At 53.2% G+C, this 26213-nt stretch overlaps 1 protein-coding gene and 1 long non-coding RNA gene across 7 annotated transcripts in view; one reads left to right on the top strand and one right to left on the bottom strand.

Moving 5' to 3' along the window:
- LOC106836376 (uncharacterized) overlaps positions 1–18713 on the bottom strand; it is an 89341-nt gene extending 70628 nt beyond the window's left edge. For all 5 annotated transcript variants that reach the window (XR_011493628.1, XR_011493623.1, XR_011493626.1 and 2 more), the window contains exons 1-2: positions 18576–18713; positions 5245–5433 (exon numbers count right to left, since the gene is read on the bottom strand). This is a non-coding gene — a long non-coding RNA (uncharacterized lncRNA). The remainder of the gene's footprint in view (positions 1–5244; positions 5434–18575) is intronic.
- A 690-nt stretch (positions 18714–19403) lies between these two features.
- Positions 19404–25924, top strand: EMX2 (empty spiracles homeobox 2). Of its 2 annotated transcripts, XM_014849255.3 has the most exons (3): positions 19404–20112; positions 22028–22212; positions 24436–25924. In XM_014849255.3, exons 1-3 carry the CDS (start codon positions 19704–19706, stop codon positions 24601–24603), a joined length of 762 nt encoding a protein of 253 aa, XP_014704741.1. In that variant the 5' UTR covers positions 19404–19703; the 3' UTR covers positions 24604–25924. The 2 variants fall into 2 exon arrangements, with proteins under 2 accessions (XP_014704741.1, XP_014704742.1); XM_014849256.3 differs by lacking the exon at positions 22028–22212 and having other exon boundaries at positions 19422–20112.
- Positions 25925–26213: the final 289 nt, after the last annotated feature.

The raw sequence follows: 26213 nt of genomic DNA, 5'->3' as shown, positions 1-26213 counted from the left end.
AAATTGCTGGAGTTCTGCTCGGGTATTGTGAAGTTCTCACTTCTCCCCCAGATTGCTTTATAAATTGTGTGTGATTTCAATAAAATTTCTGAATAAAAGAACTGGTAAGTTGATTCTAAACATTATCCAGGAAAATAGATAATTTTTATGAAAGCAGAAAAATGAGAGGAAGCTTGCCCAATTGGCTTTTAAAAGATATCACAAAGTCAGAGTAATTAAGCAGGATGATAATGTTGTAGGAATACGAAATAGATTAATGAATAAAATAGAACGTAGAATAGAATAAAACAGGTTACTGGAATAAAATGTATATATGGGGATCTAGTATGTGATAAAGATTGTATTTCCTGTTAATAGAGAAAGTCTAGATTGTTCCATAAACAGAATTGGAATAATTAGTTATCTATTTGGAGAGGAAAAAAGTGGGTTTTTACCTCATGCCACAGTCACAGAAAAAAAATTCCAAATGTATTAAAGATGCACACATTTTTTAAAATTATAAAATTTGCAAAAGAAACTAAAGAATAATAATTCCATAATCTTGAGAACGAGAAAGGCCTTTCTTAATAAGTGATAAACCTCAGAATCCTTAAAGGAAAAAACTAACAATTTTACCTGCATAAGTATTTAAATCTTTGGTATGGAAAACATATACTATAAACAGATGACAAACTAGGGAAAAAATGTAACTTGCATGACAAGCGACTGATAAAGAGCTTTACTATATAAAGTGCTGCTTCAAGATAAGAAAAAGACCATCATTCCAATGGGAAAATTGGGAAGACACTAGCCAGCTTTTCAGAGAATACAAATAGCCACTCATGTGCAAAAATGACGCTGGACCTCACTAACAAACAGTTTAAAATGAGAAGAAAACAATATTTTCACTCATCTATCAAAGTTCTAAAAAGGAATGATAATATTCAACGTATTGAGGATGTGGAGAAATATTTTTGATCCAGTAATTTCATTTCAGAGAATTTACCCTGTAAAATAGTGACCAAATGGTCCAACAGATGCTGGAATACCATGCACTTGGTTGAAGGAACGAGGCAGACTCATACACTGAAAGAGGACAGTCCAAGAGAATGATGCATCTTTGTGCTCTCACTTTCTGTTTAAGAAGCTTCCATAGCTATTTGTATATTGAGAAAAATTTTTGCGGCAGACTGTCAATGGTAGGGGAGAGGTACCCTCACTGACTTTTTCCTTCTCTGCCACATTTGCATTTTTTACGATCATGTGTCCCTTTTATAATAAAAAACAATGTACATCTGTCCGTTGTGCCCAGAGACGTGAGGTGACTTGCCCAAGGTGACAGCACGTGAGGACCAGAGACGCTGTATCTCCTGATGCCCAGGCTCCTGCTGCCCTCAAGAGTCCCTTCTCTCTGTGAAGGAGCCCACGGACCCAGGGAGCGCCTCTCCCCTAAATGAGCCCATAAGCGCCCTGAAAATACCACTTGCTGCCACCTCTCAGATTGCGAACACCCCATGTGCCAGGACTCTTGGCTCGGAGGAGCCCGCATACGACGCGTTGGTTTAATGGGTTTCGGGGCGGGGCCTAAACCCAAGGCAGTGATGGGGCCTCCCCAGTCCCCTCTGCAGGGGCTGCTCCGCCAGTGCCAGCTTGCCTACTCGCCTCGTAAGGAAAATCTTGTGAGAGAATCTGCTCGTGACGAGTGAGCAGGCCAGGGATTCCTTCCGCCGCCTCCATGACTGCTCCTGCCCTCCGGACACTGAGAAACCTCACACAGCTTCGTGGCAAAGGGTGTTCCTGGTGGGGTGGGGGACGTAGAGGGGGAAAGCAAGAAGATGCATCGCTTCAAAAGGTACAACATCAGCTTGTATTTTAAAGTGCTTTCTAATTTACTTTTCCAGGTCGTTTGATCTCCAGAATCATCTCTTGAAGGGAGAAAACCCAGTGCAATTGCTATTATTCCCATTTTACAGAAGAAAGAACTGAGGCTCAGGAGGTTGAGCCATTTACCTGGTTACACAGCTAGGAGGTATGGAGAGAGGATGAGAGGGTGGGTCACTTGGCGCTAATTCTCTGCTCCTGCCACACTGCCTCTTCTCCTCTGAGAGAACGTCCACACATCCTCAGCCCAAGGAAGCAAGTTCCCTCTTGCTGGAGATTGGCCATAGTCTCGAGATAGCTCGGCACTAGCTATCCATATGTAATATTATGGAAAGATCTCCAAAACCCATGAAGGGAGGGAAAAAGCAAGTTCCAGAACAATACCTAATATGATCCCATTAATGTTTTCTGCACAGTCTAGGATGACTTCCTCCTCTAGGCCCTGAGTCAATGTCTAGGATGCCTGGGCTTCCTCCAGCAGCTTTCTGCTTCTTGGCTTCTAAGACCGGTTGGGCCCATTCTCTGGGGGGCCCCGGAGAAGAGCACAGACCTGAAGCTTCTCTGATGGAGGATGTTGTCCTGCTCAGGAAAGGCCTCTAACCACTAAAGCCCCAGCCTGTAAGCCCCGTGGTTGATTGGTTCACACTTGTGCTCCCACAATCTGGCAAAGTGCCTGGCAAAGAGCAGGCTCAGCAGAAGTTTGCTGAATCAGTGGATTGGCTATAAGGACCCCTGGTCCCAACTCCAGTCTTTCTAGAACTCACCCTGACCTCAGGCTATCCGTGTTCCCACCCTGAGACTCTTTTTCCCTATTGTAACATGGGTGTGGGTTAGTCTCCAGGATCTGAAGCCATCTAGCATGGCTAGGGCCTCTACGAGCTTTATTTTCAGAACAAAGGGGCTGGAGGAACAGAGGCCAGCTGTATCCAAGAGATTTAGAGCCAGAGACTGCAGAGAAATTGAGGAGGATCTCCAAACTTCTATGCTGAGTCCAGCCTCAACATCCCCAAGAATTTGGCTTAAGCTTTCTGCTTCTCTGTTTGCCACTAGCACATGGTAAGTGCATGGGAAAAAATGTGGTCTCCTCTTGTAACAACTTGCCATAATCGAAATCACAAGTTTGAGACAGGAAATGACGTTATAAGCCATACAGTCCAACTGCCTCCATTGGAGACCCAGAAGCAGCAAAGATTTGCCCAGGGTCACAGACATTTGGGCAGGATGCATGAGCTGGTTTTCAGAGATCAGCCAAAGCTAAGGCCTTGGCTTGGTTTGGAAACCAGAGGGACCCTATTGGGGGCCACCCATCACATACCAGAGCCCCCCCACTGGCTCCAGCCAGAGCTCAATTACTGCTGGGAGAGGCATGAAGCTCCCATAATGAAGTCATATCTATTGCAAAGATCCTCGAGGCTACTTAACTGTGAAATAATTACATGTGCCTCAGAACTGGGAGATCAAGGATTTCTATCCAAGATCCTATGATGCTCTTAAAAAAGGCTTCACCATAAACTGTTGGTAGGGTGGGGAGAGGCAAGATTTCTGAGCCAGGACACCGTGTTTTAATTCCACCTTTTATGTTTTGGCATCATCAAATCTATGTGTATATATCTCCCTATAGACATATTAAAACAACATTAAAGGAGATTAAAAGAGTAACAATTGTCATCCACAATCATATTGCTATAACTCAATTAATTGCACCCACATGCATGTGTCTCCTTGTTTAATTACACGAGCAATACATGAATGCACTCTCATTGTCAGAAATTAAACAGTCAAGTATACACGGTAGTCAGTACAAGTGCCCTGTCCACACCACCCCTCCCCAGTTCCCCTCTCCTCTCCTGAAGTAACACAATTGTCAGCTGTGTATCTTTCCAGAACTTTTCTCTGAGATTACATTTAAGTATTCATGTGTAACTATATATTAGCGTGTGAATAAAACACACAAACAGGTAGTATTTATTTTAAACATTAATGGAATCATTGTTCTGGACCTTGCTTTTTCCCTCCCTTAACAGGTCTTGGAGATCTTTCCATAACACTACATACAGATGCTACTTCTATCTTTTAAGAGCTATGCAGTTTTCGGTAGCATGGAAGCATCATAGCTTTTTTTAACCAGTCCCTATTAAGGGACGTTTACATTGTTTCCAATTTTTCAGCATTCCTAACAGTGAATATAGATAGCTTAGTTCAGCCTTAAGCTTTCTGCCTCTCTCACATGGCTGATGAGTTTTTTCACTCATGTCAGCAGACTGTCCTGCTGGGGAGTGTCGGCTCCACGAGGGCGGAGAGTCTGTCTGTTTTCACTCCTGGCTGTGTCTCCAGTGCCCAGAACAGTGCCTGCTCAGCAGAAGTGCACAATAAAAACCTGTTGAATGAAAAATTGACCGGCAAGGGGCGGACATAGCTGAAAACCATTTTAACAATTAATGCTCGTCTAACGCCTGCCCTTTACAAAGGCGTTTTTATTCCCTATTTGAATTCTGTCCTCAGAACAATTGTGTGAGGTCAGAAGATCCTGTATTGTTATTACCTTTGACTTACTGATGAGAACAGCATCAGGAGGAAAAAATATAGGAGATTTTATGTCTGGGCACATTAAATAATAGTTATCTAGTTCCCCAACTAGTCTTTGAGGGCAAGGATGGTAATTTACTTTATCTTTTAAGACTGTTAATTGCGGGTCAATTGCAAAGTTCCTTATAAATGGTGAATACACGATATTTGTTGAATGAATAAATGCTCCCCAAATACTATAAATATGTGACTTTAAGTGGTTCTGAGGGCACAGGGCCTCCCAATCCCACTGTTTTCAAGACAGCAACCAAGCTGTCCTGAGCCAGTGTCACCCTCTGGTGGCCAGTGTGGGGATGGCCTTTTCTTTCTTCCCTAGGGGTGGAGCTTATGCCTTTGCCTCCCTCACGACTGGGTCAAATCTACCTCTGACAATCCTTCTCCTAGGTTTACATAGCTTGGAAATTTTCTTTCCTTTTCTCTTTCTTCAATTGCAAAGTTGTTTTTTTTGGTAAAGATTTTATTTTTTTTTTCCTTTTTCTCCCCAAAGCCCCCTGGTACATAGTTGTATATTCTTCGTTGTGGGTCCTTCTAGTTGTGGCATGTGGGATGCTGCCTCAGCGTGGTTTGATGAGCAATGCCATGTCCGTGCCCAGGATTCGAACCAACAAAACACTGGGCCGCCTGCAGCAGAGCGCGCGAACTTAACCACTCGGCCACAGGGCCAGCCCCTCAGTTGCAAAGTTTTGCCCACCTCTACTCCCTTCAAATATTTTGGAAGTCAAAACAGCCACCCAACCCCAGCCATGTGTGAGAAGTCAAACCGGAATGCTCTGCCAGCAGTGAAAAGGCAGGACAGACCTTGTGAAGGAGAAGCAGATCCAGGGCCACTGCCCTTCAAAGCGCCCCGTGACCCCTTAGATCTCTCTGCAGGTCTTCATCGACTCCTCATCCCATCGACTCTCCCTGCTTGAGAATGTTTCCTTCGGCAACCAGCATTCACTTCCCTTTTCCTCTTTGGTTTGATTATGACCAGCTCTATCCCAGCACCTGTAAGAGTTGACCGCACGTACTTATTTAGAAGGCAGTCTTCCTCTACGAGACAGTGAGCTGCTTGAGGGAGGATATCTTGACATTTTTCATTTTTGAATCCCAAATGCTGACATAGTGCAACATGGCAGATAGCAGGTATATTTTTGGGGGGATAAAAAAAAAAAGGATATTGCTTTCCTCTCATTCTTTTTCATGGCACACAACCACTATAATTCAACACTTATGTTCCTACTGTGCTTAAAATTCTATATTTTATGAGTAGGGCTTTAATAGATTTTGGGAGGGGAGGGTGGGGAAGAAACTTGGAACCTTGATTACCATGTATAACATTGTTTCCATGGGGGGCAATATTCTGAGTCCCAGACAGTGACTAAGAAAGAAACTTTTGGAACATAATCTATTTGAAAGTTAACGCCTTCTAGCTCCCTTCCGGACTCAAGCACAGATTTTTGTTAGGCTCCAAGGGACCCCTACCCCTATCAGGAAATGCAGTGCGTCACTACCACCGTGGCAGAGTAACAGCGTCAAAGAGGAGAGAGTCTGGCAGATGCTGGGCCCCCGTAGGATCTTAAGATTACCCTTTGAAGCATTCAGCTCTCCAGGATTTACCTGCAGGCCCGTAAAGGGGGGATGCTGGGACAGGCTGGTATATGGGGGGCCACGCCTGGCTTCCCTCTCCACAGAGCTCCAGGCATTGTGTGTGGCTTGTCTTAGCTCAGCAGCTCATGCCTTTTAGCCCAGTCATTTGGTTCTTGTCTGCCTCCCCAGTTTGGTCTTTTGCTATAATATTTGTCCAAGATTCTTTCCCTTTCTTTATTGAGGTATAAAATTTTACAGTAAAACACACAGGTCTTAAGTTCGACGAGCTCTGGAAATTGTATACATCCGTATTACCATTGCCCAAATCAAGATGTAGAACATTTCTAGCACGCCAGAAAGTTCTCTCATGCCTCCTTCCAGCCCATTCTCTCCCAGACGCAACCACGGTCTGAATTCTATATCCCGTTACGAACTTCTTGTAAACAGAACCACATAGCATGTTTCTTTCCTTTCTTTATTTACTAGAACAACAACGAAAATGTGTGGGCATAATCTAATTTCTTTTCTTTTCCGAGGTTTCAGAAGTTATCATTCCCAAATATTTGACAGTGGTGGCCTCTGACTAGGGAGAATTTAAGTGATTGTTACTTTCCTCTATACACATTCTGGTCTAATATAAAGATATACATATAATTTTATAATAATGAGAAAAACTAAAGCTGCTTCATGGGAGGGTGGGCCGTGACTTGTGGAGCGTGAACAGGTGAGGTTGAGGATGCGCATGGGGATGGAGGCTGGGCCATCCGGCAGCTGAGACCGGCTTCCCCTGGGCAAGGCTCCTGCTGGTGGCAGGGGACCTGGTACATCATCTCAAGGTCAGAGACCCCCTCGCACTATTTCCTGTCTAGATTCTGGGCTGTCCCTTTGGATGTGGAACGATTTGAGCACAAGATTCCTCCAACCTCAAACCCTTCCCTGTGCATCTTAGCAAAGAGAAAATATTATTTATGCAAGGGTTAAAAATACTATTAAACTCATGAAAAAGCCCCCCACATATATAATTTTAAACTCTTTTGATCACACTTTTCAGTATTAGTGATGCACGTAAGGCAAATGGTAAATAGAGCAAAGGATACAATTGTAGATAGAATCTATACACCACGGTCTCTGAATATCATCGGAACACAGATAAGGGGCAATGCCTTCTCCTGTTTCCTTGACGGCCCTGCAACACAGATGGGTACATAACGTGCAGAAAGAATGAATAGAAGAGAGGCATAAATGAAGAGAAGGTTTTGAATCCTGAAAGAATATTTGCAGGAACACTTAAAGAGAAAACAACCTAGAATTTCACAACAGAGCGCAAGGCCTAACTCCACTGGGTAAGTGGTCCCATATGTGCTATCTGTGGAGCCGGGATGTTTGGAATGGGCCAGCCCGGGCCGGTGCCAGGGCTCTGCACACAGGGACTGGGCTCTGAACATGTTGTTCGACCTTACTGAGCCTGTGTCTGCCTCTCTATCTGGGGTAATAACGGTAGAATCCGCCTCCCTGGATTGGTGGGAACGGGGACTGAAGGGAGGGGTGAGCAAGCTCTTTGTAAACCATACATTCTACCCACGTATTATTCTCTCTTTTGGAATAAATGCACTGGAGAGAAGGTGGGATCCAGGCTCTGCATCCTATAGTCATCGACTTTTGGGGGGACTCAGAGCAAAGTGTTATCTCTTTCCTCTCTTGTGGTGTGTGTGTGTATTTTTCCTTACTGGGGAAAAGGGAGCATGTTGATAGGAACTAAGAGATGCAGGCAGGAAGCTGTTGAAGTCAGACAGAGCTGAGCTGGAATCCAGACTCCTTCATTTACTAGCTCTGTGTGTGTGTGAGCGTGGGTGGCCCCTTAACATTTCAGAGCCTCAGTTTTTCTCATCTGGAAAGGGGAAGAGACTGGGAATACTTCAAGGGATTGCTGAGAAGCCAGGATAAGATAGAGCCTTAGCAGAGTATCTGTACAGGTGCTATCAGTGCTAGAAATGGCCTGTCTCTCGTGCAAGATGCCCTGGTGGCAAATGAGCAATGAAGTAGATCCTGTCTTGTTCTCAGCACACCCTGAGCAGCTGTCCTTCAAACCAGGATCGTGGGGGCTCAGCCCAAGGGGCAGATATATGGAACTCTGATGCTTACACAATTAGGATAAAGTTTTCCACCATTCTGGACATGGGCAAGATGGATCACCTGGATGGAGAACATACTAAAGCCGGGCCAGGTGTGCCGAAGCCCATCTCGGGGAGACCCCCATGCACATGGTTGGCACTGTGATCCACTCTTTGTCTGGAAAGCTTGGCATCCTTCGGGTGTTCAGACATGGAGACTGCAGCCATGGGGGAGCAGAGGGGGTGGCTGTTTTATTTTTAGCAACAAAATGTTCTCTCACTTCCCTGACCCCAGGTCACCTTAGCTGATACCCAGCAGCCCCATCAGGGACAGAGCTGGGAGGGCACAGCTTGCATGCACTCCTATGACCACAAAACCTTCCCCCAAGGCTGGGGATTGCACCAGTTAGAGCAGGGTTTTGCTGGAAGGAGGGAGCTCTCTCTTGGGGAGGTTTTAGCCCAGTTTCACTGTTTTGTTCCACAAGACGCTCACCGGGTAGCCATTTGGGGTGGGGTGGGGTGGGGTGGGGTGGGGTGGGGGGGCCGGGAGGTGGTTGCTTTTAAGAATAAACAGTCCACCAGTCCACCGCACCCTGGTGGCCTCTGCCTCCTCTTGCCCCTAGGCTAGGTCTTTCTCGCCCTCACTCCCATCCCAACTCCCACCTCAATTTCCCTTGACTCCCGGGCCTCGGAAGTAGCCACCTCCTGTTCATCTGGTTATGAAGTTAGGGCGTTTCTCACTTCTGAGCTTTAGTCAGCCATACCTGATTTCGAATGTCTTTAAAAAATTTTTTTCTTTCTCTTTTTCTCTCCCAAAGCTGGATCTCTTGTGCGGTTCCTGCCTTTTAAAGGGGCGATAACGTGAGGACATCTGAAATCCCGACTTTCTTTTCCCCGGGCCCACCTGGTTTCTGTCCTCCTGCGGGAGCTCCCGATTGCCTGCTTCTTTTAGCTCTTATTCGATATTAGAAGCGGACTGTAGTGGAGACCGCCTGATCTGCAAGTGCTCCAAGCCACCGACAGCTTTCCCTAGCGCAGGGCAGGGCGGCAGCGAGCTGGAGCAGCGACCGACCTGCGTGAGCCCGGAGCGCCGCTGCGCGCCCGCCACCGGCGCCGAGGCCAGCCGGTCAGTCAGCGTCTGGAGCCCAGAACCGCGGGTGAAAGGCCTCCGCTGCTCTCCCAACGCCCCAACCGAGCATATGCCTCACCCCCCAAATTCATTTTTAATTCATGACATCAGTTTAGGGACCATCGGTGCCTCTAAACAGCCTCACTCAAAACCAAAACCACCACCTCAACACAAGCAAAGACAGGAGGCCGCCGTCGTCTGGTCCAGGACGTTGGCTCCTCTGTCCCCAGGGAATGGGTATTTGGAAAACCACCTTCCAGAGGGGACCTGCTGTCCCTCACACAGAGTTACCACCTTTCCCTGGAGCCGAAATGGATGGCAGGTATTTGTTATAAAGACATAGCTGTCGTCAAAGTGGTTTCGATCAGGACTTTATGACGTTGCATTAAAACGATCAGATATGTGCTTGCAGGGAGGTTAAAGGCTCCCCAAATACTTTTACACACACACGGAAGAATTAAATATATGTATAAGTACATATATACCCAGAACTATGTACAACACACAATACTGCATATATGTAGTACTACATGTATGGACTACATACAATACTACATGTAATGTATAATAAAACTCATTATATGTTAAGTAGTATAACGTAATATAGGAGCTAGATGTTAAATATATGCTAAATAGCAGTATACAATAAGATTACCGTATAATACATATTATATGTTAAATCATAAATAACACAAACGGCCCATATATGTAAAATATACTATACATCGCATATATTAAACAGAATGTCCTTCTCTGAAATAACCAAGGGGCTGGAAGCTCCATATCGCCCGGCCCCAGCTCGGTACAGGACGCCTGAGAGGAAGGAGGGACGTGCACAACGGTTCCCCGGTTGCTGGTGTCGCCACCCTACTCCCTGCCCCGTCCCACTTCCCCATGCGCCCACGTGTCTTGGGGTGGACGTAAAGATTCCAAACGACCAGCTCCTTATTGGAGTAACAGTTAACACATTATCTCTTACAGAGGTCAGACTCCACGGGGGGAGGGGGCACAAATTTCGTAAACGAGAGCCGAGGGCTCCTTTCCCCACGTTCACTGCAAGCCCCGAGCATATGGCGTTTGGTCCCGCGAGCTAAACCCAAGTGTTCTGTCTCAGACACGTAAGACAACTTAAAGTGCCATTTTCCAACGCAGGCATTTACAAGCAATTTGGAAATTGAAACGAATCTTTATATGCAAGACTTGAACGTTCCAGAGGCCCTTTAAAGCTGCGGTTAGAAAGGCAGTTAAGAAACCCGCGGATGGGCTGCAAGGAAATGGTTCAAAGCAAAGCAAAACGTACAGTTAGAAATTTGATATTAACCGCGCACTCGCAAGTAATGCAGCTTAATGATAATTGCCGCGTGTGTTTACCCTTTTTATGCTGGGGAAATGGGAGAAACACTTTGACAGAGAAGTTACCCTAAAGAGTTGCATCGTTTAAAAGGGGAAAATATCTCAGTGGCCGCCGTTGGTTTACTGGCGAACTAAAACTGTGTATGGGAATTAGTTTTGCTCCAGAGTTACCTGGAAACGGAGCCTCAAAATCAATTGCCTGGAAGAAGGGAGTGTGTGTTAAACGAGCGCTGTTTTCGATGGGAACGCGCAGCGCCCCTCCTTAGAGAGGTCTCTGGGGCTTGAGACCCTCTACGGACCCCCAGCTCCGGGTGGAGGCCCGGGCGCACGGCGCGGGGAGCGCAGGCGGCCCGTCTGTCCGCGGCTCCGGGGCGCGCCGCCGTGCGAGCAGCTTTTATTTGCAATCTCTTTAACTCTCCATTTCTGATTCCCTTCCCTTGGAGCGCCCTGCCGCGAAGTGTTAGACAAGCCCTGTCGTCTGTGGGCTCTCACCTCAGAGTCAATATTATCTCAGATGGGCACAATAGACTGGAATGAAAAGCTAATATTGAACCAATGAGGTCCCTGCCCGCGCCGCCGCGATGCCACCCTTTGTTGCGCAGCCCACGGCGAGCCGCAGGCGGCCCAGCTAAGCGGAGGGCGGCTGCGGTCCGGCCTCTCCGGGCCTCCGCTCGCGGCGGGGGGGACACGCCGAACCCAGCGCGGAGGCCTCGAAGGCCCAAGCGGGCTTCAGCAGACTGCAGGTCCCTGGAGGTCCCCTCAGACCCCACTCTCGGCTTCTCCTCCAGCCACCTGGGGCTGGCCACGAAGCGGAGGGCTCCGCGCGGCCTTGGGGGAAGCGGAATGCACGGCGTGTCCCCGCACGCAGACACCGGGGGAACGCAAATAGGGGAGTGAGGCATGGTGTGTCCAACCCCCTGGTGTCCAAATAGGGGCCCGGAATAGGAGTGTGGCGGGGGAGGCGGGCAGCTGCGGGGCGCGAACTGGAGGGCTCCTTCCCCTCACCCCGGGGGCAGCCAGGCCGTCCTGCGGTTGCCAGTTATTAAAGGCCGCCGGGGCCGAGACAGGTTTGCTGCTGCTCCGAGAGCGGGTCTCCGTGGGAGGGGGGCAGCCTGATCCTCTCTGTGGGCCTCTTCGGAAGCTCCAGCGCCTGTCCACTCTTCTGTCCCCGCCTAGCTCCGCGCAGGCTGGGCAGAGCTGGGGAGGCAGAGGTCGCTGGACCAGGGCCTTCGGGCCGCCTTGCTGGCTGCGAAGAGAGCTTGGGCTCTGGTTTTTTCATCCGCCCGCGTAGGCGCTGCTCTGTGGGCACCCCCGGAGGTTTCCGAGCCGCTCTGAGTCGCCCACATTAGCAACGCGAAGGTGCCGAGCCTCGGCCGCGGCCCCGGAGCATCCCGGCCGCCCAGCGGGCCCTGCTTGCTCTCCCGCTCACTGGCCGCGGTGAGGCCGCCCACCGCCTTTTAGTCCTAAACCCGGGGCTCGAGTCACCAGGAGGCGACCCGGAAAGAAGAAAGAGGGCGTGGGGAGAGACCTCAGGCCGGAAAAAGTGGCCTGGAGGACAATGGTGGGCAATTGGGTTCGAAGCAAGCTCCGGAGTTACACTGTGTGAGGCCGCCTCGACGAGCCTCGCCAGCTATAACGGTTTGGGCGCCCCCGTCCGCCTGCGGGGGCTCTTCTCTGCCTTTTCTCATTGGCTTGAAGGCAGGTGCCCAGGCGACGCTGGGGAGGGGGCTGAAGAGGCGGGACCGTACCGGGGCTCCTGGTGGAGTGACCATGGCTTGCACGGCCAGGAGGTGAGAGTGGTTTGTGTAACTTCTCTGAACCTCAGTTTTCTCATCCGGAAAATAGGCATCATGACTCCTTCCACACCAGCTTGTGCTCTTCACTGAGATCGTGGATGTGAGCAAACAGGCTTTTAAATTAATACTCGATACAGGTGAGAGTTCTTCGGTCTCCCCTGCATCCTCCCCAGGTTTCAAAGAGAGCTGCAGCAGCCAAGAGAAAAAGCCTCTAGTTTCCTTCTCTCCTCAAGTGACCATGATGTCCTTTCTAAGTCCTCACCCAGTCCCCAGAGTCCAGAAAATGGGGAGGGACTAAAAAGAGACAATTAAGTTCCTGAGACAGGGGCTTAAGGGATGCCAGTGTTTCAGAAGCTGCCCCTAGGTTCCCAGGGGGATCACCACTGACAACCCCAGGGAGCTCCTTAAAGGACTGGACCCCAAGTTACAAGGCCAGGGACCAGTGGCTAGAACAGAGTCTCAAACGAAAAGATGCTGGACAAGGCAGCAGAGGAGGGGAAAGGTGGGGGCCCCGCCTCCCGTGCTAGTCCTGTGGCCTGCTGGAGGCCACCTTTTCTGGCCTCGGGAGCACCTGGTGACAGTCGGTGCCCTTGTGGTCCAATGGAGAAGCAGGTTTTGGGGAGGTTAGAGAGGTTTGCGACAACCCTACCCATGCAAGCCAGGGGGAGACGGCAGGGGAGACAGCTGTCTCCACCCCTGTCGGGGCAGTTGCCTGAGCAAGAGCGCCCGTGTTCTAATTCCTGCTTCCCTGTCTGTGTACCTCAGTCTATCCCTTGCCTACCCTTGCTCAGCGTTAGACTTTCACTTGAAATCAGCCGAGGGAGACAGAAACCGAGATCTCCTTTGACTCTGTTTCCTTGCTTTCAATAGTGAATCAGGACAACCTGCGTGTTGAGGGATTGACGGGTGTCAACGTCATAAAGGAGGGAAAACTCAGCGGCCAGGTCCTGCGTGTGGCTCCATGCGTCAGTCGGCGTTCTTGGCTCTTCAGAAATCTTGAATCTCGAAACAGACGCTCACAGCCTCCCGCTAACGTCCAGAGAGGGGCAGCGCCTGTTTCCTGCAGCCGCTCTGGACTGGGGTCCAGACCCTCCCGCGAGGGCTTGACTCCCAGGTGGATGCTTTGAACAGTTTCGCCGAGGATGCCACATGGGTTTCCAGCAAGCCCCACGCGGATTGCACAGCCTCACCTCACGGGAGGATCCGGGCTGCCCCGGGAGGGATGGGATCCGCGCGCTCCAGGAGGACAGGGCCGGTCACCCGGGCCCCGCTGCGGTTGTCCAATCCGGTTGGTGATCAATCGCCACCTCTGCGATAACCCCCAGGACCCTGTCTCGGGGCGTCCTTGGCCGGCCACGAGGGGGCGCGAAGCTGGGCGAGTCGCACCCGAAGACCCCAGCTCTTTCGACTCCACCCGAGGCGGGACATCTTGGGCCCATTCTCTGAGCCGCTGTGGTCTGGCGGAAGGATCTGGGACCTCAGGCATGGAGTTGTGGCCTCACTTGCGCGGTAGCTAGCCATCGCCCCGGCAGAGGTGATCAGTGCCACGCCGTCCTTTGGGGCAGAACCTATCCGCCCTTCCTTGCACCTTTCGGAAGGAAGCCGGACTCCTTGTGGAGCTGGAATACTGGCGTGAATGGTGAACTCGGAAGCGGAGAACTGCAGTGATGGAGGGAGAAGGGACGCATTTCCAAGTCGTCCTCTCTTCTCAGTGGCCACTGAGCCTCCTTAGACTTCCTCTCCTGACCCAGATTGCGGCTGCAGCAAGATCTTGGCAGTGGGGCGCAACCCCAGCACCCCCCCGGGCGCACGGGGCTCAGGGGCTCAGCGGGTATCCCGCCCGCGCCCGGCCCTCGCCACTAGGCGCCGCTGCGCGCACGCGGATCGCGGATTCTTCTGTTCGTTTTCCCGACGCGTTTGGAGAGGCCGGGTGACTGAGAATCACAGTGGGTTGGAGGAATTCTTAACCCGGCTCCAACTGGGATGGGGATGGTGTCTCCCCACCCCGGGACACCTTTCCTCTATCCCCGGACCCAGGAAAGGGCTCATCTTTCACTGACGTCCGCGCTTCCCGCGCTACCTGACGCGCGCACCGTGCGGACTCGCGGTACCGGCTCACCGGGAGGGTCCTAAACGCCGCGCCCTGGCTGTGGCGGAGTGCTCCGGGTGGGCCGGACCGCAGAGGGCGAGGGCCAGGGCCTGCCGTTAACCAATATTTGAAGAACGGTAACTGTGCCGAGTGTTAGCTCACTTACTCCTCTCAACAACTAAGATACTGATATTTTCTCTTCTTGGACGAGAAAACCGAGGCTCAAGCAGGTGAAGGGCACACAGGTAGTGACCCCAGGCAGCACCTGGGCATCTATTTTGAGTTGCACGAGGTTATGCACCCACCCCCGTTATCGCGTAGGCTTAGCAGGGAGAGCACTGCTGTTTGCTCCCCAAAAGGTAGGGGGCCTGGCGGGAAACCCAGAGCAAATGGTTATGGGAGATCCCCAGAAATCTCTGCCCTTTGATGCCTCCCACTAGCCAGGAATCCAGGCCTCTCTCACCCCAACACGGCCCTAAGGAAGTCCCTGGCCTTTTAGGGAGCAGGGAGGAGCTCTTGGCAGGAGTGTGAGACCAGCAGTAGCTGATGTTTGTACAACTTCATTGTTCAGTCTTGAAGTCCAGCCACAAGCCCTAGAGGTGGGTAGGCAATAATAATTACAGCCACATCAAGGACAAGAGCTTTTATTACAGCTCATTCATTATGGGCTAGACACTGTCTAAGCATTTTGCTTGGTTTATCTTGTTGAACAACCCCAAGGGCCAAGATGCTATTATTTATCCCTATTTCACAGAAAAGATAACAGAGTCATAAGAGGTTAGGTAACTTGTCCAAGGTCATTCAGGCTGGACTGGGTTTTTTTGGGAGGGAGGGCAGGTTTACTTAGGTATAAATTCCATACATTAAGATTCATCCTTTCTAGTATGCAGTTCTATGAGTTTTGAAAAACGCATACAGACGTGTAATTACCACCACAATCCGGAAGTAGATTTCTATGCTCCCCCAAACAGGCCCGACTCCTTCTCGCCACTGCCCCGCAGGCAGCATGGGCCGTATTTTCACAGACGACAAAATGGAGGTCGGGAGAGGTTGCCGTGTTGCCCAAGATTGCCCAGGCAGTAAGTGACAGACCTGAGATTCGAACCTACATCATGTGTCTGCTAGCCCAGTTACCGCAAGAGTGTAGATTCCTGAATCTACAGAGCCCAACCGCGGTGGCTTGGGGGCTGGGGGAAGGGAGGCCTGCCCTCTAAGATGGAGCCTCAGAAATCTCCCCATCTCCCATGGCACGCGGTACTGAACCAAATACTCGTCCTTCCAGGGCAGCTAAGGAACAAAGAGGGGCCAGATTCTGCAAGGCCGAAGCCACGAGTAAAGTGAGTGAGTAAAGTGAGTGCAGCCGCGCGGTCCAAGAAGCGGGGGCCAGAGGCAGCTCGGGGTCCGAGTCCAGACCAGAGTGCCCAGCGCCCTGGCGCGCTTCCACCCGCCAGTTTGGTTAATGAGTTACTCTCCTAGTTAATTCCCCCGCACGTCGGGCCTGGCAGCTCGGAACCTTCCCCAGCTCCTCAGGTCGGGCGCATGAATTAGCATAGATTATCCGGCTTCCAGGGCTTCCACGCGGCCCCTGATTCACTGGAAACCTGCTTCTCCCTTGTGGGGGCCGACACGGCCTGGGGCTAGAGGCGCAGGAGGCAGAGGAACTGGCGTCCTCTGCCCGCCGGGAGGGCAGGCACCAGAGCCTGCTGGCTCTTACCCTCGGCCACCTCCGGGACAGCTAGAGTCACGGGGCAAACCTGGCCTTCTCAAGGAGGTTTGCAGGAGGCGGATGGCCTGCTTGAGGGGGTTGCAGGAAGGGAGACTAGCTTCAGAGGAGCCTGGGCCCTCTGCCCCAGCCAAATGTTCCTGCCTCCAGCAGGAGGCTGAGGGGGCTGGGCTCCAGACTGTGGCTCCCTCCCTTGGGACGTTCTATGGACACCTTCTAGGCAAAGGGAGAAAGGCTTTAAGGGGGTACTGACAACACCTTAGTGCTCAGCCCTAGAGTTTTGAAGGAGGGTAAATGCCCATACACGTCACTATAGTGGGCCTCACCCCACCTCCCAAACGCTGACTGGACCCCCCCTTTGCCCTCAAGGTCAATTCCTCTCATGCCCTGAGCCAAGATCACTAGTACCAACTGTGCAATGAATGGTCATTCTCCACCCTGCAGTCAGGGCAGGCTTTGAGTGCTCCCAATTTTCCACCTGGAGTTTCAGGCCGAGTTTTGAGGGCCTGGCCTGAGGTAGAGGCTGGAGCCTGACTCCCCAGCCCTCCTGGAGAACCTACCAGGGAGTAAGGGGCCCTCTCCCTCCCTCTCCAGGATCTGGGATCTACAGCCCGCCTGAACAGAGTGTTTCTTTCCAGCTTCAGAAATAGCGGGCTGACCTCTACCTCCACTCCAGGCTCCACGGCTGGCTGGCACAACCAAAAGACTTCCACTGTTCCTGGTGGCTCTAGGCTCCCTGCCGGCCTGGGCAGCATCAGGCTTCTGTGCCCACAGCCTAACTGAGGGCAGGATTTCTGAACTGGAGACAACATTTTCAGAGGTGGTAATTCAGACCCCAGGAAGGTGCCTCTTCGACTGCACCCCACCCCAAGAGGCTGGATCAAAGACCCTGTATCCTTAGGCCTGGGAGAAAGGATGGGGAGATGCCTGCAAAGCAAGGCCACGAGAACCAGTCAAGCAGCAAAACCCTAGCCAAGAGCTGGAGTCAGAGGTCTGCAACCTGAGGCAGGGACAGGTTTCTCTGAGTGTGAGGGCAACGCCGGGCCCACACCTGTCTCGGTGTGAATGTTTGCATGTGTGTGTGCCTCAGGGAGGTTGAGGGACAGCGCAGATGACCCCTGTTGGCCCCTCACTAAGGTCAGGCGCCCAGACAACCTCAGAAAACACACTTCTAACTCCTCTATTGCCTGGAGAGTTTTCCAAAAGGGGTTTTCGGACCCCCTCCCCCCAAACACAAACTATGCCTGGAATAAAGAAGCGAGAAATTGACATGAACGTAAATACACAGCAGATGAAACCAGAGAGGGTCAGGGAAGACCCTAGGGCAGGAAAGGGGGTAGCTGGCGAAGGGGGTGTGTAGCACGTCCTAAGACCTGGGGAGCCTCCACTGATGAATCTGGTGGTGTTGCAGCCTCGCTCCATCGACTGCGCTCTTCTCCCCCTCCCAGTGGACTTTTCGAGGGTCTCACGGCAACCTAGTCACCAACACAGGCATTTCTTCGTACTTAAGAGAAATGACATGGGCTTCCAAGTAATAGATTTAAAGGACGCCAGATTTTTTTTTAATCATTAATTGTAAACGTGCAAAATACCTGCTGGTACTTCACTTTGGAAGAATGTAATTGGCAAAAAGAAAAAAAAAAGGAAAAAAGAGGCGGCTGATGAATAGATAATAGATCTTTAACCACCAATAAACAGAAAGCAGCGCCAGCAGCCTGGGGGATGTGATCATAATTATACCGCTGCGTGAGCCAATCGCGACGAGGGAACTCGGCCCTAAAATCGGCCCAAAACCGAAGGCAAGCTCGAAAATGCGGACACGGCCCGGGACCGGAGACGCGATCTGCCGTCCCTAGTTTCGAGCCCTGGGTTAGCAAAGCAACCCGCCCCTGGGACGACAGATGGCAGAATGATGGAAATAATAATAGCGTCAATAATGATAACAATGACAACACTAACACAAGCAATAACGACAACGGAACAATAATAGTCGCACCACATCAGCTTCTCCTCTGACTTTGGACCCCCGGTCCAGATAATACAGAAGAAACTGTTTTTAAGAAGGAGGTGAGCACCCTCCCAGAGAGAAAACGCCAGAGCCTGTGGGGCGAGTTGGAAGCCCATAGCCCCGGCAGGGTCGTCGACTCCCGTCTCAACTTGCAAACGAACGAGCCGGGTCAAGGATCGCGAACGCAGCGACCCAGGGACCTCTAGGTTACGCGCGGTTGGGGGACCCCTCTCTCAGCCCTCAGGCTCCCTCCTCACCTAGGAAACCGCCAGGCGTTTTGCTGGGGGTGAGGACCGGTATAACCAAACGGCTCCGTTAGCCCTCGCGCGGAACCAGCCCCTGCCCGCTTACCCTCGCGGTACTCGGGGGGCGATCCCAGCTCCCCTGACCCGGGGCCGCGGAGGGCAGCAGCGGCGGAGCGCTAGGCGTGAGGAATCTGCGTATCTGTCTGTCCGTCTGTCCTACCAGCTCGGGCTCAGCAGGCTCAGGATCCAGGGGGCTGCAGCCGAGGCGCCGCCGGCCGGGACTCTGCAGGGACCGGGGTGCCCCAGAGGGAGTGGTGGCGGTGGAGGAGGAGGCGGTGGCTGAGAGAGAGGAGGTGGGGAAAGAGGAGGAGGAAGAAGAGGAGAGGAAGAAGAAGGAAGAGGAGGAGGAGGAAGAAGAGAAGAAGCTGAAGGCAGAGGAGGCGGCGAAAGAGGCGGAGGAGAAGCTGCAGCGGGCGCCGCGGAAGCGACTGAGCCGGGAGCGCGGGACGAGGGCGCGGAGAGGCCGGGCGGCCTGGCGGGCGCCAGAGGCACAGCCGAGGCAGCGGCGCCGACTCCGTTCCACTCTCGGCCCGGATCCAGGCCTCCGGGTTCCCAGGCGCCTGCCTCCCTCTGACGCACTTTAAAGAGTCTCCCCCCTTCCACCTCAGGGCGAGTAATAGCGACCAATCATCAAGCCATTTACCAGGCTTCGGAGGAAGCTGTTTATGTGATCCCCGCACTAATTAGGCTCATGAACTAACAAATCGTTTGCACAACTTGTGAAGAAGCGAACACTTCCATGGATTGTCCTTGGACTTAGGGCGCCCTGCCCGCCTTTTGCAGAGGAGAGAAAACTTTTTTTTGCCTCCCCCAAGAAACTCCCCCCCCCGCCTCTAACTCCGATCCCCCCACGCCATCTCGCCAAAAAAAAAAAAAAAAAAAAAATTACCCCAATCCACGCCTGCAAATTCTTCTGGAAGGATTTTTCCCCCTCTCTCCAGGTTGGGCGCGTTTGGTGCAAGATTCTCGGGATCCTCGGCGTTGCCTCTCCCTCCCTCCTCCCCCTCCTTTCCTTTTTCCTTTCCTTTCCTTTCTTTCTTTCCTCCCCCCACCCCCACCCCAAACAAACAAGTCCCCAATTCTCGTCCGTCCTCGCCGCTGGCAGCGGGCGGCGGAGGCAGCGCGCCGCGGTCGCCGGGAGCCGGAGCCCCGGGCGCCCGCTCCTCGGCGCAGCATGTTCCAGCCGGCACCCAAGCGCTGCTTCACCATCGAGTCGCTGGTGGCCAAGGACAGTCCCCTGCCCGCCTCGCGCTCTGAGGACCCCATCCGTCCCGCGGCGCTCAGCTACGCCAACTCCAGCCCCATAAACCCGTTCCTCAACGGCTTCCACTCGGCCGCCGCCGCCGCCGCCGCCGGCAGGGGCGTCTACTCCAACCCGGACTTGGTGTTCGCCGAGGCGGTCTCGCACCCGCCCAACCCCGCCGTGCCCGTGCACCCGGTGCCGCCGCCGCACGCCCTGGCCGCCCACCCCCTGCCCTCCTCGCACTCGCCACACCCCCTCTTCGCCTCGCAGCAGCGGGACCCGTCCACCTTCTACCCCTGGCTCATCCACCGCTATCGATATCTGGGCCACCGCTTCCAAGGTACGTGCCACGTCGCGGGGCTGCAGCGCGCCGCATCCCGCACTGCCCTCGGCCTGCTCGGGGTGGGCGCTCGGCAAGGCCTGGGCGGAGGTTTCTCCGGCTCGCTGGCCCGCGCGCCTGTTCAGAAACTGGGCGGCGAGGGGCCGGGCATGGTGTTGGTCCCCAGTCTCGGAAGCTGCGGCCGGTTGGGGGCTGGCCTGCGGCCGCTTGACCCTTAAGAAGGGGCACAGCCAGAGAAGTTGTCCCCGAGTGTTCTGAGGTCGAGGCAGGCTGGGACAGCCTTCGGTGAGTGCCGGCCGCCACGGAGTCCTGGAGCCCGCGGGGTCCCCAGGCTCCCCATCTCCTCGGCGATGCCCTCGCCTCCCTGGCTCCGAGGGGCGAGGACAGGGCCCGGCTGCTAAGTTCATCTTCTACTGCGAGAGACCGTGTTCGCCACCCACTCCTCGCCCCTTCAGCCTAGACCCACGACTTCTTGGTCTCCGACCCTCTTCGGGAGGCCAGGGGACCCTCCGTGCCCCGAAGCAGAGTCTGGGGGTTTGTTCTTTTCTGTTTTTTGGAGGCCCAGGGAGGGGCTGGAACTCACGCGAGCAGAAACCTCCGGGGCCGGCGCTCTCGCCGCGACCTGCTCCATCGGGGCGCCGAGCGGCCGCGCGGGAAGTCAGGTTCGGTCTGGGTTTTGTTTTTGTTTTTGTTTTCCTTTTAAAAGAAATGAACTGAGTCGGGAGACGGGCTGGAGAAGAAGACCTGTTTGGGTGTTTGCCTTTCTTGCTATTTTTTGATTTGTTTGGTTTTTTTCGGGGGGGGGGGTGTGGGAGGAAAGTTAAAACTCCAGAAAAAGTGTCGAGTAATTAGTTTAGCGATCGGAGCCGGGAAGAGACAAACCTCCCGCGGCAGCTGATCAATACTCAGCGGCTTGTTCATTCTTTAACCCTTTGAGCTCCTGCCAAGCCTAAAATCTGGTAGATGCCACTCCCCCAATAATTTAAAAAACAAAACAAAACAAAAACCTTTCTCTCTCATTTCTGGAGACCGGATTTGCCTCCATTCCCGCCTGGACTGTCGGCTTGTTTTTCTTTGTGTTTTTAGTGAATCGATTTCCCACCCTAATGAGTGAACCCGAAACTCTCTCGCAAAGTTTAGGGCTCCCTTTCCTCATTCCCCGCCAGCCACGCTCTTGGTCCCGACAGCAGGCCCGGAGTAGCCGGGATTGTGTGGGGCCGTGGACAGTCCCAATCGGTGCCCCCAGCTCGGTAACCCCCGAGTTTCGATCCCTTCGCTCGCGCCTCCTAGTTCTCTCCAGCCGGGCAGCGGGGGAACCGGGTCCTCGGGAGGCAGCGGCGGCCGAAACCGGGCGCACCCGCTGGCGAGATTTCGGTCCCAGCCAGGCTGCAACCACATCCCCGGCCTCTGCAGTTTCCCGGAGGAGAAAGATTTAAATAATTTTAAAGTACGTCCCTGAGAAAGCTCCAGATAGCGGCACACCGCCTCTCCCCCCGGGGTCAAAGTTCTCCGAGGGGTTAGAAAGAAGAGAAAGCCGTTTCTTTGGGTCGTGGGCACCAATCCCCGGGCCGCCCCTACTGCCTCCTCCTCTGCCCCGGGCGCCCGGCGCGGGGGTGGTGAGGCCCGCGGCGCCAGGGCAGCTGCGAAGCCTGCCGAGGTCGGGAGCGTGGGGACTGGCCCCGCCGAGGCAGCTGCTGGGTGGGGGCCGCGCAGGTACAGCCCAGGCGGTCGGGGGCTGCTGCGGGGCCAGTGTCCTCTTCGCGCGCCTCCGGAGGGCCACCAGCCCCTCAGGCCGAGCCCCACCGGCTACGCGAAGGCCCTGAGCGCGGTGCCCCGCCAGCCCGGCTCGGGAGAAGCGGCCGGCCCCAGCCAGGCCGCCCCCCTCTAACCAGAACTTCTGTTGTGTCCCCCGCAGGGAACGACACAAGCCCAGAGAGCTTCCTTTTGCACAACGCGCTGGCCCGAAAGCCGAAACGGATCAGAACCGCCTTTTCCCCGTCCCAGCTTCTGAGGCTGGAACACGCCTTCGAGAAAAACCACTACGTGGTGGGCGCTGAGAGGAAGCAGCTGGCGCACAGCCTCAGCCTCACGGAAACTCAGGTGAGCCGGCCCCGGCACGACGACTCCATCCCAGATCTCCGGCCCCACGCAGCTGGCGCACAAGTGGGGAGCTGGGAGAGGGCCTTCGACAAAGAGCCCGGGAGCTGGTTCCAGGCCCGGGCTCAGGATGTGTATGTTTCAAGGTGCCTGGCTTCCTTGGGCTCCAGCAGGGCACTGTGAGCCTATCCACCCCGGGCTCTAGGGGCACGCGCCGAGTCGCTCCTTCTGCCCGGCTGGGCATGCCTGGCAGCTCTTGGCTAAGACACCTGTGCACTTCGGTGAGACTTGCGGTGACAGTCTAGTGACTCGGCTGGGGTCCAGCAAGAGGGAGAGTGCAGCAAGGGGCCGGGGGTGTATGGGACTAGAGGCTGGAGACGGCTGGGAGCGGGTTAAGGGCGACTTCTGTGCGACTGCAGGCCCTCGCTCACACCGACGGCTCCAGTTACTCCCGCTGAGGTGATCGGAGAGTCAGACGGCAGCAGCGGAAGCCAGGCATCTTGGGTGTGTCCCTAAATCAGAGAAACAGAGCTGGAAGGCTGCGGAGAGGGGCTGCCCCAGAGGACAGACCCTTCCTGCGCCAGAGTCCCGAGGCGGGCCTGGCTCTGGCCTGCCCCGGGGCGGGGAGGGGGCTTAGGGCTACAGTAGGCGCTACTGTACGCGGAGCTGCGGGGCGGGGTCAAAGTTCTCGGCAAACTGTAACGTTTTCGGGCCGATTAAGTAGTAACACTTTTTCTGGGAGGCGCAAAGAGGTCGAAGCTTTTGTTTTAAAACGTCCCCCAGGACAAAACCGAGGAGGGCCTGGCGGGTTGGTGCGCGACCGCGCACAGGCGCGCCCGCGGCTTTCTCCTGGATGGCCGAGGCGGCGGTGGTCTTTGTCCGCCTCGCTGCCCACGCTGCCTGGGGGCTTTGTGTGCGTGTCAAGCCCCGAGCGCACCGACGCGCGCCTTGGGCGAGCGCCGGGGAGAAATGAACCGTCCTCCCCCTCAATTAGCAAACTCAAAGCAAATTAAACTCAGCCTTGTTCCAGCTCGGCTTTTTCATGGGGCACTTGGGGGGACTGGGCATTAGGGGAGAGCAAGCAGGAACCTGGGCTGGCCGTCTAAAAGGAGGAATTGGAGCGGACTTCAGGGGCCTGGGGAGCTGCTATCAGGATGGGACAGTCCCCGGAGCAGGGGAGTTGCAGTCACCACATTTCCCTCACCAGTCCCTCACTGCTGGGGACCTGGGACAGTGTTACTGTCTAGTCGGGTCGCTGAATGAGGACCCATCACTCAGCTTCCCCAGAGGGCAATGGGGCTTGCAGCCCAGTTTGCCTCATTGCTCCCCAGACCACTGGCAGCTGCCCTGGGGAGGCCAGGCCACCAGCCCTGTCCTGGTGAGAAGTAATGTGACCCGGTGGGAGCTGACCCAGGCCAGTCCTGGGGCTGGTTAAGAGGACGGGAGAGAGGTCTCTTCCTCTCTTCTGTTCTCTTTCTCAGTTTCTCTCTTATTTCCCCTTTATCCCCACGTCTTTCAGAAGCTTTCATTTTTGAGCCTGTTTTCCTAGCTGGAAAGGTACAACTGGGTTGGTGCCCAGGCCTCTGCATCCCACCGTGCCCCCTGGCTTCCTCCAGCAACACCCCCCCCCCCCCCCAACTCCTGCTCACCTGCAACAGTCCTGGGCAGGGAGGAGGAAGCTCAGGCAAATCTGAGAGCTTACCCAGGGCCCGGGCCTTGCAGAGGAGGCGCTTTATTTAGGCAACGCTGCGGAAACCGGCAGAAAATAGAAAGCACATTGGGCCCTGCCGGAAGCTGCAGCAGGGAATGAGGTCTTTCCTGCTCTGGCTAGGTAGAGGGAGTTAGGAACACGTCTCTTTTTATTTTTTCTTACTTACTATTTTTATAGGGGTTTCCCATGCTTTGCAAGACTTTTGCTCTCAGCGGGACGTGGGTGTCCCGGGCAGGGTAAGACAAGAAGGGGCGCTGTGCGTTTCCGGCTGCTTGGGCTGGGGAAAGCGTCCAGGAGGGCTCAGAGGGCGGGGAGCCAGGCTTCTCACCCTCCACGCACTAGCACTAGGAGCACTGCTCTCCCAAGGGAGGCCATGGGGAGGTCGGTCCTTAGGATACGCCGCTGGGGGACCGGACTCTTGCAGTCTCAGTCCCGGGTGTCGGCTGGCCAAAGGAGGAAGAGGCAGGAGGGCGCTCTAAAGGAACTAATGCGCCCCATCTGCCTCTCGCCCGCAGGTAAAAGTATGGTTTCAGAACCGAAGGACAAAGTTCAAAAGACAGAAGCTGGAGGAAGAAGGCTCAGATTCGCAACAAAAGAAAAAAGGGACGCACCATATTAACCGGTGGAGAATCGCCACCAAGCAGGCGAGTCCGGAAGAAATAGATGTGACCTCAGACGATTAAAAACACAAACCGAACCCCACAGAAACGGACAACACGGAGCAAAACAGACAGGGAGAGGAGGGCAAGAAGAAGGAAAAAACCCTGCAAAACAAAAACAAACCACACACACACATTCACCGAGAAGGGGAGAGGGAGTCAGAGAGCAGCGGCGCATCGCAGACTTTGGGCAGCGAGGGCGCAGAGTCCTGATCCGAGGCCGCGCCAAGATGGCAGAGGACCGGAGGCTCCTTGTTCAACATGCAATCCTTGTCTAAAGAGGCAGCTGAGTGAGTGAGAAAGAGACAGAGAGAGAGGGAGAGAGAGAGAGAGAGAAAGAGAGCGAGAAAGATTGAGAGAGAGAAATGTGGCAAAGCCGAAGGCGCTCTGACAAGGGGAGCTGTCAGTCAAACGCCAAACCAGGAGACAAGATGATTGGCAGGTATTCCGTTTGTCGCAGTCCGATTTTTAAAAAAATGATGATGATAATGATGATAAAAGAAAAAACCCAACCAGGCACAGGACTTTTTATTTTGCACCTCGCAGTGTTTTTTCCCCAATTTTTAAAAATAATTAGTAATAATAACAATCGAAATTCCATATCCAGCCCCATCCCACACCTGTTCAGAAACTTGAATTGCATGTAGCAGTTGTTGGGCGAATGGTGTCTAAAGATGGAAAATGAATTGTAATTTTCTTTTCCTTTTAAAGACAGGTTCTGTGTGCTTTTGATTTTGATTTTTTTTTTGAGAAATGTGCAGTCTGTAAACACTTTTTGATACCTTCTGACGTCAAAGTGATTGTGAAAGCAAAATGAAGTAGGCTGAGCGATAGGGGTCCTCTCACAGAGCTATGGGGAGCAGGATGGGGGGCTGGGGGTGGCAGGGGAGGGTGCCCACAGGAGGAGTCAGGACTTGCGCTGGAAAAAAACCCCTAAATTAATTATATTTCTTGGACATTCCCTTTCCTAACATCCTGAGGCTTAAAATCACGAGGTAAACTCCCTTTAGTGGTTGGAGATATTGGCTGAGTTCAACCATTCACTGTAAAGGCCATTCCAAACTTTAAATCTATCTATTGCAAAAACTGAAGGACTGTAGTTAGCCGGGATGGTGTTAAGTGTGGCCACCGACCTGGCGGCAAGTTTTCGAGCACTGAGTTTCTATTCCAAGATCATAGACTTACGAAAGAGAGTGACAAATGCTTCCTTAATGTCTTCTATACCAGAATGTAAATATTTTTGTGTTTTGTGTTAATTTGTTAGAATTCTAACACACTATATACTTCCAAGAAGTATGTCAATGTCAATATTTTGTCAATAAAGATTTATCAATATGCCCTCAGAGTAGTCATCTTGGGAAATGCAAGTGAATTTTTTTTAAAAAGTATCTTTATAATTTGAGTGTGGTCTTTCCCCAACTAGGCTCAGGAAACCCAGGCTCCCCACCCACAAAAGGGCCAGACTGATGGATTCTTGGGCATTTTGAAGGGAGCTGGGGGTGGAGAGGGACGAGGATTAGGAAAATTTAAGTGCTTCGCAAAAGGGATGGGAGAGTTTTTCCAACCAGACCTTTGCCCATTGCAAGGCCCACTGAGGGAGTTTAGTTTGAATTTCAGGTTAAAAATGCTTACTT

Source organism: Equus asinus, chromosome 2 (assembly GCF_041296235.1).
Source record: "Equus asinus isolate D_3611 breed Donkey chromosome 2, EquAss-T2T_v2, whole genome shotgun sequence".
NCBI classification, from domain to species: Eukaryota; Metazoa; Chordata; class Mammalia; order Perissodactyla; family Equidae; genus Equus; species Equus asinus.
Note: the sequence above shows the minus strand (reverse complement) of the source record. Positions and strands in the feature narration are given on the sequence as shown.